Source organism: Rhinolophus hipposideros (genome assembly GCF_964194185.1).
Source record: "Rhinolophus hipposideros genome assembly, chromosome: 9".
Lineage (NCBI taxonomy): Eukaryota > Metazoa > Chordata > Mammalia > Chiroptera > Rhinolophidae > Rhinolophus > Rhinolophus hipposideros.
This window is the reverse complement of record NC_138055.1, coordinates 42,972,213-42,985,504: the sequence shown is the minus strand read 5'-3', so window position 1 is coordinate 42,985,504 and position 13,292 is coordinate 42,972,213. Positions and strand designations below refer to the sequence as shown.

General features: G+C 34.0%; 1 protein-coding gene across 1 annotated transcript in view; it reads left to right on the top strand.

The window, feature by feature from the left end:
* CPNE8 (copine 8) overlaps nt 1-13,292 on the top strand; it is a 176,231-nt gene that overhangs the window by 42,096 nt on the left and 120,843 nt on the right. Inside the window, exon 5 of the mRNA XM_081058554.1 lies at nt 7,113-7,152. Within this exon, the coding sequence (XP_080914680.1) occupies nt 7,113-7,152 (40 nt within the window). The remainder of the gene's footprint in view (nt 1-7,112; nt 7,153-13,292) is intronic.

Below are 13,292 nucleotides of genomic sequence, written 5' to 3'. Positions count from 1 at the left end.
TGCATATACTCCAGAGTGATCTCATCTACTCCTTGGTGGTCCTTCTCTCAGATCTTTAATTTTCTCTAAGTTACTTCTTTGTATAGTACACGGATCTTTGCCTAACTATGGTTTCTTTTTAATCACTTCATAGTGTCATATTTCTAAGACCCAGGATGCTAGAGTCAGAATTTTTGATATTTTTAATATTCTTGTTATTCTTAATGCTGCATCAAGCATATTAAAATATTATCATTCAAATCCACTCCCTGTCCACAGAGAATCTGGAATCAGTCTGTTTATAAGATATTATTACTGAGTTTTTGTTCCACAAAAGTGTGGTGATTGTTGAAGTATCTGGATATTGTTAACAAAATCTATTGAGAGGGAAAAGTATAGCATACATTGTAGTATGTGCCTAATATATTAAAATAATTAAAGAATTTATTAATATCATAAGTATTTAAAAAGATAGATATCTTATCTTAAATACTAGCTGAAAACAATAAAGTATACCATCCTCTCACAATTTATAAAGATTTTAAAAATCTTACTTGGAAAAGTCATAATTTGCGTCCTAATGTAAAAAAAAAAAAGTTTCTACTATTAGTAGTCTTTCTCATTTTTCTCTACAATGTGTGCAGTAAAATAACCTGCAGTGCTTGCTTAAAAAAATAAAATTTTATACCAGCCTTTTTCCTTCAAGAATTGTAGGAGTTCTAAGTATTCATTATATTTATCAAATAAAAGTTTTTATGTTCCATTTGGTTTTTATTTCCTTGAAACCCCTTTTGAAGTAATAAAAATGAGGCTCATGAGAAAAAAACCTTATAGTGGAATTTAATGATTTCCTGACTGTGCTTATCATGGAGATTGCATGCACATAGTGTTTTTATTTAAAAACAGACATATAAATCATTTAGAATGTGGTTTCATTCTCCCATTGTTCAGAGCCCTATAGTCATTTTTAAATGAATTTTCCTTTTATCTTAACACTAGCATGGTATCCTTTAACCCCCTTAATTTTTTTTCCTTTTAGTTTCAGACTTAACTGTATCCTAAAACCAGCCACAATTCCATAATTCTTTGTTCTCTCTTTATTTCTCTTTTTTATTCATCTGTATTGTTTTCTTTCATTTAAAAGTGATAAAAATTTATTATAAACTTTAAATAATATAGGCATTTAAAAAAATGAAAGTTCCCTGTAATTTCAATACCAAAAACCAAAAACAAACCCTCTTTCCTACTATACATGTATTATTCATTTTAATGTCTGTATGATTTCCATTGTTTGAAAAACTACGATTTACTTAACCAAACATTTACTGATGGACATGTTGGCTGGTCCTCTTTTTACCATGACATGCCATGCTGCAGTGAGTATCCTTGTATGCAAATTTTTTTATTTTTTATTTTTTTTGCACTTTTAGAAGATAAATTACTCAGAGTCAAATGTTAACATGAAAGGATATGGACAAGATACTCACTGCTTGGTTCTAATCTTTGAGACCAACGTAGAGATTCTATAAGCTTTGTTAGTTCTCTGAACTGCATACTTGTTAGCACCGTTTTTCTGTTTTGTTTTGGTTGCTGTCTGCCAGCAGGCCCCTGTCACCATCACAAGCAATTGCTGCCAGGTGACTGTTCTCACCCACTTTCCCACATTCTTGTCTCATTTTGGCCCTTCTGTACTGGTCTCTGAAGTTCATGCCCTGCTTATCATTTATCACTTGATATTCATAACTGTGTCTGTTCTAGAATTGCACAATTAGAATGAAAAGAAAGGAAATGGTGCTCTCAAAAGGATGATAGTAATCAAGTATGAGTCAATAGAACAATGAGCAAAAATTAAGAGCTCGGTTAATCATTCTGGAGAGGCGAAGGTAAAGAAAGATTTACCTGTACACAGAGGCTAGTGATCACATGCTCATCTATACTGAAGATGAGGCTATGGAAGCTAAATGCATTTTAAGGATTGTCCAGTTCAAGAAATGTACTCAATGCTGGTTAGTCATTTAAATAGTAAGTCTGTTTCACCAAGTAGCATTTCAAGAATTGCTTTGACAAATAGTGAGTCCAAAGAAGAATATACTAGGTGAGGGAGATGCCTGATACCTAGTGTATATCATGCTTGTCAAACTTGCTAGGTATGCTTAGCATAGACAAGGAAAGACTTAAAGGTAAGAAGAACGTTTGGGTATTGATAGACCTTAATGTACTTTTCTATACTTGATGATAGCTCAATAATATTGCTTAACTTCACTGTATGTGATTCAGGATATTAAAAAAAAAAGGGAACTTTAATACTCTTACTGGTGGAAATATGGAAGGAAGAAATGATTAGATGTTTTAATGTGTTTGTTACTAATATCTTCCAGTTATTTATAAATTAAATTAAATAATTACAGAAGTGCATGATGTTGGACAGTTAGTACATAAGTTTTATAAACACATTTAAAAAGAGGTGATTTATGATAGTAATACTACTACTCTTATTCACAGTTTGTAATAGAATCATTCACATATGTAACCATATTTAACGTACATGACAAATTTCTGAGGTGGAGTTAATCTAATTTTTATAAATGAGAAAACTGAGGTCTAGAGAGTTTAAAATGTTCAAGGGATCTGTACTCTGCAATATTGAATAAAATTTTGTCTAAAATATTTTATAATTAAATGGTACAAAACTTGAATTTCCAAAATTTTATGAAGATTAAAAATAATGCCTAAACTGGGGTATTTTTATTTTTGCTTTTGTTGTTTAATACTGATAAAAGTATATGTTTGAAGTATTCCACTGAACATAACAGAATATTTTTAATCCTAATGTCTAGAAAATTATTATTATGTTTGATTAGAATGGGAGCATCTTGTGTTATTTTTATTTTAGTATGACAAGAACAAATAAAGTAACAAATTAGTGTAGGAAAATTGATATATTTTATACTCTTCAGAGTTATTATTCCTAAAAATTATAGTAAATCTCACAGACATTGTATAATGTTTAAAATGTGAAAGTGTATTGCAAAATTGAATTAAATATCATTTTACCTTTTGAATGTATTTGATTAATTTTAGAAATTTTTTCAAATAACATTATTTCAAGTTTATATGACCTCTAAAAAATTCAAATAATTAGGGCTAGAGAAAAAAATACAGGGAGAAGATTATCAAGAAAAGCAAAAAGTATATTCTTTTTTTTTTATGTAACAGTTTTGATATCACTTTAATTAAGTCCTTGTGATTTCCCATTGATTAGAATATCTCACATAACACTTAACCTGTGAGAGCAAGCTTTCTTTTCTTTCTTTTTACATTGTGATTTTTCCAGCGTATCTACCTAAATAAGTGTGGTAAACAGTGTAATTGTTCACTATTATGTGTATGTAGTTATCCATTATGCCTAACTATGATTGTTTTTTAAATTTTGTCTTAGCAATGTGTTGTTCCTAGGTAAAATGTACATTGTAGAAAACTTGGAAAATAAAAAAAGGATAAAGTAGGTCATAAAATCACCTGTAACTCCAACCAATATCACTCAGAGAGCTACCGCAAATCCTCCAACATATTTACATGTCTCCTTGGGGAACAGCAATACTGAAGAATATGGTAGTCTAAATTGGCCAACAAATAGTTATAAGTGGTTTTCAAAATAGTTTATTATTTAGCTAACCTGTCCATTGATCTTAAAAATATTAATGACTTAGAGAGAGAATAAATATGAATGAATATGTATTCCTGGCATCACTGCCCCAAATTCCTGGAAATTCTGATTAATACATAGTAATTATTACCGTATTTCCCCCAAAAGTAAGACCTAGCCAGGCAATCAGCTCTAATGTGTCTTTTGGAGCAAAAATTAACATAAGACCCGGTCTTATTTTACTATCTGGGTCTTGTATAATATAAGACCGGGTCTTATGTTAATTTTTGCTCCAAAAGATGCATTAGAGCTGATTATCCGACTAGGTCTTATTTTCAGGGAAACAGGGTATTGTAATTGTGATATACCTGAGATATAGTTTTAAGGTTAGTTTATTAGCTATGAGTCTTAAAATTTTCCTGCCTTTTTGATCTGATTTGTTACTCATGCATTCAAGAGACATGGTCTCTGTTATCATGCTATGTATATATCACAAATAAAATCATAAACTTTATTTTGTTATAATTATCACACCAATAATAATAAGTCACCTTGGTTTTCATAGTTGAAAACTATTATTGGCAGAACAGCTGTACAAAAATGTCTTTGAGCAAGAAGTGTGGTTAGCCATATCACTACGTAGTATATGCTAGAAAATAGGAAAAATAAGATATAACTCTTTTCACTCTTATTTTTCCATTTAAACCAGAACACCAACAAAGGAGTTATGAGCCTAGGGTTGACTTACCTAAGAAATTATTTTTCTTCTTGCCAAATCAAATGGTGATAATTATGGAATATTGTTACAATCTATTTTTGAAGGATCTCAGCACTGGTAGGGAAAATAAGTTGTTTTATTTTTTCCAATAATTGTCTCAACAATATCAATTACAGTTTTCCATATTGGTTTAGGACTCCCTCAACAAAGCTATGGTCTAATATAAGTACTTTTCTGCCACCTTTGTTTATCAGACTAATCTCATTTTATTAATTGTTATGTACTCTTCACTTTAAAACTTCAATCTCAAACTTAATTCACTTCCTCTACCCTCAATTGGAGCTATTGTCTCAGCTACTTTCAGGAGAGAAGAGAGGTGGAAGGGCAGAAATGTTTGGGAGTTGGAAAGCAGAGATGTGGGTCTCCTACCTTCTGAAAAATCAGAAGACCTTACAGGGTACCAGCCTCAAGGGAGCTGTGTCAAACATGCTGCTTGCCTTCTCATTGTGGAGGAAAGACCAAAAGTGACATTGTTCCTTGTTCCTCAGCTCTCAGAGGGCACTTCCTAGGACGGTCCCCTGACATTCTCTTCCATTGGCAACCTAAGTGTGGACCTGCGGGCAGGTTCTATAGCTGACTGGGGAACCAGATCCTATCCTCCCCTTCTCACGAACACCCCATATTTTAGAGCTCCCCTTCATTTGGCTTTGGGGAATGGAAAGAACCTCCTCCTGCCCTCCCAAGAGGTAGGGAAGATCCTATCACTGTATGAGTAACTTTTGTGGAGGAGGGTCTGACCCTAATGTGAGGACTCACGGATTCCTTGGTATCTCCAAGCTAAGCATGAGGTTACTTAGCATCTTTTATTTTGAGCTTTGGACCATATTTGGAATTTGACAATACAAAAATAATTCCAGTCAACATCTGTTACCTTGCAATAGAAAACAAAACCCTTAAGATCCACCCAAAGTAGTTACTGCCAACTCAATACTCTAATAATAAGCTTTTAACAGAAGGATGAAGTTGTTTACAAAATTTCCTTAGTAAATTTAGGCGTGGTAGGATGTACCCTCCTCAGGATAAACTACTGAGCTTTCCTGCTTTGCAGTGTATTCTCTCTTCCTTAAGGAGAGTATGGCACTCATAAACCTAGACACACACACACACACACACACACACACACACACACACACACACTAACCATTTAGGATATAGTGTTTATGTTCTGACCTGTGAGGGTGCAGATCAGTTAGTGTTGATACTTTTAGAAAAGTTAAAAGGAAAATTCCATTAAAAGAAAAATCATGGTAATTTTGAAGGCATTGTAATTCAACATATTATGTAAAGCATTCAGAGGTATGTTGTAAATTACCTTTCTTTTGAGATAACAGCATTAAAAAGCTTTGTTAAAAAGAATAAAAGAGGATTATATTTGAAGATAAACTCTGTGATGAAAACGTTTGCTTCTTCTTACTGAACACACCATGTTTTTTTTTTATTCTAGTCCACACTAAACCCTTTGTAGAAAACAGTTTCTAGGACTGATTCTTTGGGAGGAGCCAGTACAGTTATATTTCACCTTTGTCATTGCTACCGTTGCCAATTTCAGTCTTACCCTTAAAACATTGTCTTTAATAAGAAAACATGTCTTGAGTAAATAGTTTTTTGTACTAACATCTGTAGGTCTTTGGTAGATGTTGGCAATTTACTGATTTAAAATTCTAGGCACAGTTGTTGAGAGTGATCAGCGTGCCCTGATATGAAGGAGAGTAATTTGTAATTCTTCTGAGGCAGGTATTGGCATCAGATAATTTTAAAGCCAATCTATGGTAAACATTCTTTGCTGGGGAATAGGTGCATCACTGCTCAGCATCAGTACACTCAGTGAACTCTGATTCTTGGCCTTTTATTGATTGAGATGCTTTGTTTCTTTGTGAAAACATTCTTGTTATGCGAGAGTGAAGACTTTAATTAACCTTTAAAAAAGGCAGTTAATTTCTGGTAGGAAGCGATGCACAAGGAATGTGCAAGGTATATGGTTTAGGAGAAAGACTGGAGCCAGCACAAATAGTTCCTTATTCAAGAATTCAGCAAATTGAGGTTGTTTTGACTGTTAGTGATCTTTCCATGTCTACAAATTCTTTAAAATGAGGGGCTTAAGTGATAGTGAGTGATATTTCCCAGGATCTCTGCAAGAAATCATTTCCAGTACCATGTGGTCTAGACAGGACATATACGAATCCTATGTAAATATAGTTTTCTTTTCATAAAATATAGGGTTTCCCCAAGTCCTGGGATTGAGGAAAAATAATGTCTCACTACTTTAGCCAAATTCAAAGTTAATAACAGCATTTAAGATATTAATTAAGAAATAAAGTGTACACAAATAATAGCCTATCACCAGCCCTGTTTATTTTTTAATGTCGTCCAAGAGAAGAGGAATTGCAGTTTTTAGGAAATGTGGAACGGTATTACAATAATACTATTGACTCACAGGAAAGAGAAATTTTAAACGGGTCTTATCAAGCAGCCAATATGACGACTAAAACTATTAGGACTTCCACTTAGGTTGTGAAATAAAAGGACCCAGAGATCGTAAATTCTGCCATTGGCATATAGACCGTAGATCTAAATTTGCTAAGTTTTTCTCCCCATTGGTATAATTTTGATTTATTTATATATTATTTATGTTTTTTTTGGAAAATACTGATTCTTTTCTCTAGCTGTATTTTGTGGAAATAATTTGAGTTTTGTATTTTAATATTTTAGGTATGATGTCGATTCAAAGAGCCCCAACTTGTCCAAACATGTAAGTTCATATTTTTTATGTTTTTATTTATGATGATTACATAATGTAAATATAAATTACAATATCATGATTTATGATTGATAATGCTGATTTATTAATATTAAAATTAACTGTCCACAACATTCATGTAATAACTGTCATAGAAAATAAATAACACTTTAAAAGACCCCTAGAATAACATTTGGAGGAGCATATTAAAAGAAAGATAACTTCGGTATGTGAAATGGGTTAGTCTTATTTATTTATTTTTTTTAAAGAACTTATGCCATTTCCCTGTAATATTTGATGCTGGATCCAGTTAATAACGATGAAATAGTCTGTGTTTTGGGAAGGTGCCACTCTGAAAGAATGGGAAACACAGGCAGCGTAATTTGCTATTCTGTTATCCTTGTAGTTCATTTCTTCAACAATATTTTCTAAGTACCTGCTCGTGCCAGGCCCCATGCCAGTTTCTGGGGGTACATTGTGAGCAAGACAGACATAGATTCTGTCCTCAAATCACTTACAGTCTCTTTTGTTCTTTTTGGGCCCTGAACTTCCCTTTCCTCTTTTGTTAAGAGCTCTACTCACCAGGTAACAACCTTCACCTGGGGAGTTTACAGGTTCAGGAGCAGCAGCGGTGTCAGAGCTAGGCAGGTAAAGAGGTGGAGGTGGGCAGGGAGAGGTGGGAGTGAGATTCTCTGGCTAAGCACTGGTACTCTGATCAGCTTGTTTATTGACATGAGGGATTGGACTCAGGCCACACCTGGTAAGAAAGGCTGAATGAGGGTGAAAAGAGCATTCTGAAAGGGGCTTTACTAGGTGCCAAGTCAAATCTAAGTACATAGATGGAGACTTGGCAGCTGTGCCAGGGTTGAGAGGCCAGTTGGCCTACTTTTCATATCCAGAGGCTCAGGAGAGTGAGATTTTTCCACTTTTCCATTGTTGTAGGTTAACTGGAAGATAATATATATATATATATATATATATATATATATATATACACACACACACACACACACACACACACGTATATATATGATTATACATGATATTTGCTTATATATGATATATGCATATTTTTACATATTATATATATATATATACATATATGTATATATGTATATACATATAATTTCCAGTGTAGTCTGAAGAGGGGGAATGTCATAATTTAGAGAAAAGAAGGGATATAAGGGGTAATCCCAAGCTCAGAGACTGATTTAGAGAAGCTGGAAGCCTGGGTGTGGTAGTAAAAATCATAATTTACTCTTTTTTTTCATTAAAGGGATAGTTATGATGTTTATTTTGTTATGAAGCACAGAGTAGAATCATTTAAAGAAAGATTCAAAGAACAGTTTGTTTGATTGACTTTTCCAGAAATTGAAAAAGCAATGCTGTAATGAGGTTATTCCTTTCCATAGGTAAATTTCATTGTGGTTACCATGCCACCTTCCTGTTCCTCACAATAAGATTTATAGCATTGTGGCTGGACATTTAAAATTTCCATGACTTTGTATAGGAACTTTTCCAGATTTCATTGGAAGAATCAGAAATCACATTGTTTAGTCAAAATTTAGTTTCAAGAAAAGAAAATGCATTCACTTATCTCACACGTAGGTGGTAAACTAAGGGGAATTAGGAACATCTCATGTGATGTATTACTTACATTTATGGGAAATGCAGCTAGAAACAGGCCCGGGGTTGGAAGTGAGATAGCTATTCATTCTCTCTCTCTCCCTCTCTTCCCCTCTTTTTCTCCCTCCATGGCCACATATTCTTCACACTATGACTTTTCTCTGAGCTGCTTCTCTCTGAAGACCAAGTTTCTCTGTTTATCTATCATTGTGCACATAGGGAAAATGACCTCCCTAACCCAGACTGGACATAGACTTCCAAGTGCCCACTCTCCCTGAATGTAATTTTTGCATTTTGAAGACTTGTTCAAACAGTCTTTTTTTTTTTTTATTAAATTTATTGGGGTGACAATTGTTAGCAAATTTACATAGATTTCAGGTGTACAATTCTGTATCACATCGTCTATAAATCCCATTGAATGTTCACCACCCAGAGTCAGTTCTCCTTCCATCACCATATATTTGACCCCCTTACCCTCATCACCCACCCCCCACCCCCTTACCCTCTGGTAACCACTAAATTATTGTCTGTGTCTATGAGTTTTTCTTTCGTAATGTTCATTGCAGCTTTGTTTACGGTGGCCAAGACATGGAAACAACTAAAATGTCCTTCGATAGATGAATGGATAAAGAAGTTGTGGTACATATACACAATGGAATACTATTATTCAGCGTTAAGGAAAGATGATATAGGAGCATTTGTGACAACATGGATGGATCTTGAGAGTATAATGCTAAGTGAAATAAGTCAGACAGAAAAAGCAGAGAACCCTATGATTTCACTGATATGTGGTATATAAACCAAAAAGAACAAACAGTCTTCATAGGGCATGGCAACTGGGCACTTAAGGACATTTCCATGGGGTAGAATGTTTTCAGGGTGAGTGTGAAAGTAATAACGTGGTTTTTACTAGCGTAGTTACCTTGTGTTCAAGGCCGAGAGTAGTAGTGGGATAGGAAGTTACCTCAAACCTGATTAACCTTATCTTCAATAATCAGTAATGACTAAATATTATTATGTAAGCGATATTTCTTTTTTAGAGTTGATTCATTCTTTTATATTTTTAATTAAAAAAATTTTAAATTATTTTTCAAGTACAGTTGCCATACAATATTATATTATTTTTAAGTGTACAACATAGTGATTAGACATTTATATACCTTATGAAGTGACCACCCTGATAAGTCTAGTATCCATCTGACACCATTACAATATTATTGACTGTATTCTCTGTGCTGTGCTTTACATCCCTGACTATTTTTAAAACTGGCCATGTGTACTTCTTAATCCCTTTCACCTTTTCCAGCTATCCCTCCAACCTCCCTCCCATCTAGTGACCATCAGTTTGCTCTCTGTATCTATGAGTTTGTTTCTGTTTTGTTTGTTCACTTGTGCTTTATATTCCACAGATAAGTGAAATCATATGGTATTTGTTTCTCTGTGCAATTTATTTCACTTAGCACAATATTGTCTAGGTCCACCTATGTCACAAGTGGCAAGATTTCATTATTTTTTAAGGCCGAGTAATATTTTCTTGTGTACATGTACCACATCTTCTTTATCCAATCATCTATTGATGGGCACTTGGGTTGCTGCCATATCTTCACTATTATGAATAGTGATGCAGTGAGCATAGGGGTGCATATATCTTTTCAAATTAGTGTTTTGGATTTCTTTGGATAAATACCCAGAAGTGGAATTTCTGAGTCATATAGTAGTTCTAATTTTAACTTTTTGGAGAACCTCCATATTATTTTCCATAGTGGCTGCACCAGTTTACAACCCCACCAACAATACACAAGGGTTCTCTTTTTTCTACATCCTCACCTACACTTGTTATTTGTTGGTTTATTGATGATAGCCATTCTGACAGGTGTGAGGTGATATCCCATTGTGGTTTTAATTTCAGTTTCTCTAATGATTAATGATGTTGAACATTTTTTCATGTCCATTGGCTGTCTGTATGTCCTCTTGGGAGAAATGTCTATTCAGATTCTCTGCCCGTTTTTTAATTGTATTTTTTATTTATTTATTTTTGGTGTTAAGTTGTATGAATTCCTTACATTAATGCCTTATCGGATGTATCATTGGCAACAACCATTACCTGGGGAGTTTACAGGTTCAGGAGCGGCACAGTACCTTCTCCCATTCCGTAGGTTGTCTTTTCGTTTGGTTGATGGTGTGATAGATATATCTTGTAGAAGCCATGAAGGTACATATCTTTGCAAAAATTTTTTTTAGAATACCTTTTTTTATTTCCAATAGTAAAAGTTTTATGTCTTCCTTATTATAAAAATTCTTATCTTGACTCTGCTTTGCCTTCATGAAGTCTTTGTTGCTATCTTCTCAGTACCGTACTTCTTTACAGAACAGCCTGGTTTCTATCATAACTTTCTTTTCATTCTCTATTCAACTTGATTTACTATATTCTGGCTTTTGTTTCTGCTTAAACTCTTCTAACGTAGAGCAGATCAAAATTTGGTGGCCTCTCTTCATTCATTACCTTACTTGACGTCCCCATTACTTTGGGCACAATTGACTATATTCTTGAAATACCGCCCTGACTTCCATGGAAACATTCCTTACTTCGTTTCCTAGATCTTTCTTTCCTCATTATCCATCATTTTTTAGTTTCTCTTTCTCCTTCTATTTCTTAACCTTAGTGTTTCTCATGGCTTTATTTTCAATTTTCATCTCATCTCACTGTATAAGCTATTCTCTGGAGAGTTCTACCATTTCCACGCCTTACTCTCATGACTCCCAAGTGTCTATCCCTCTGTAACCTCAGCAATTCCAAGTTCCATCTGCTTGTTAGAGATTACTTAGTAGATATTCTGCAGAAGACTAAAACTCGAATATACCTAAAATGCATAACCTTTTCCATCCCAATTTTGCTGTTCTGCCTGTATTATCTGTCTTGAGAATTGTCCTCAACAGAGTATATTTAGTGGAATCGTTTAATGGAATTGCTTCTCATATGGAATTGCTTAACATCTCCCTTCCTTTGTATTTCAGGATCAGTCTTCCTGTTTTTGTTAGAAAAGAAAGCTGTCAGGTTGAAACTTGGATGTATTGTCAACCTCTAAGTTATTTGTTTGTTTGTTCCGTTCTTTGATTCATTCATTCATAGTAGTGGGGATGGACTTGAATGAAACTTCCATACAATTCTCCTGGTCCTTATTATGACAAAAACATTTCAAATTTCTGAAATAATTCCTTTAAAAATGATATATCTAGTTCTTGAACAACTGAGAGTAAAAATAAATAACAACACATCTTATATTGGCTTATTTAACATCATAGCACAGTGGTCTAGAGACCCTTTTAAAAGGAACTGAGAATCAAATTGTGTTTAACTTAAAACACCTTAAATCCATCTCCTTCAGACAGGTACTCTGAGATATTTCACCTAGGATATTCCACTCAGGGCTGGAGTGATGCCTTTAGAGAACAGTAACAGCTCCAACCCAGGGGAGGTTCTGAGTCAGTCACTTTGGAACTCATGTTTCTTGTTAAGTCTTCACTTCTTTATGAATCTTACCCCATTTCCTTGCTTCGGTAGAATCTAAACACTAACTCTCTTAGGTGGAGTTGCTTAACATCTTTCTTCACTTGTATTTCAGGGTCAGTCTTCCTTAACAACTTTCTCTCACACACCACATCTAGTGAGTTACCAAATCCTGTTCATTCCAGCAAAAATTTGTTTCTCTTCTGTCTTCTTTCTTTCTTGATGTTACTGCCTTAGTTCTTAGTGCAATACTCCTACCTATAGTTCCCGTGGTTTATATTATCTCACATTTCAATGTATACTGTACATTACTCTGTTATTTTTCTTAAACATATTTAGTAAGTAATACAAATTAGTTAATAAGTGCCTGAATTTATAAGTGGATGAAGTATGTCAAAAGAGGAAGGAAATGTGTTTTGAATTGTTTCAAGAATTGTTAGAGATAACTGCTTTGAATTTCTGTCAGAAATTAACAACAAAAGCCTTTATTTCAATACATCCAAGTACAGTTTTTAGGTAAAAGAGCATATAACTCATTCAACCTAGAAGGAATTCAGGAGGTATTTGGAAAATCAGAAGAGCCACAAAACAAGCTAGGTCTATTCCCTGAGGTTACAATTTTTAGAAGTGTGGTTGCCTACCTGCCAGTTTTGCAAAGTGAAATAAAAACTGGATCCTTTTAGGAAAGACTGCTAAGTGCCTGGGCTTGCTGTCAAGTGAAGGCACTTATCTTTTACAAAAGGAATTTGGTATCAAGAGACTCCTTGAGTTAGCAGTAATAAAATCTTTTGAAAATTTTCATTTCTGATGATTTTGAAAGAAACCCCTTTCATGATGACTTTATTTAGTTTCCGGTACTTAAATATTTTAGGTCAAACTTTTAAATTTTTTTGGTAGTATTATGCAACATAGAGATGCAGAGCTGTACCTTAGATTTCTGACATTGCAAATGAGTATGAGCTAAGTTAATAAAGTATCAGTGTAACTGTAATTGATTCTGTTGGTGGTGGAAAAGTTT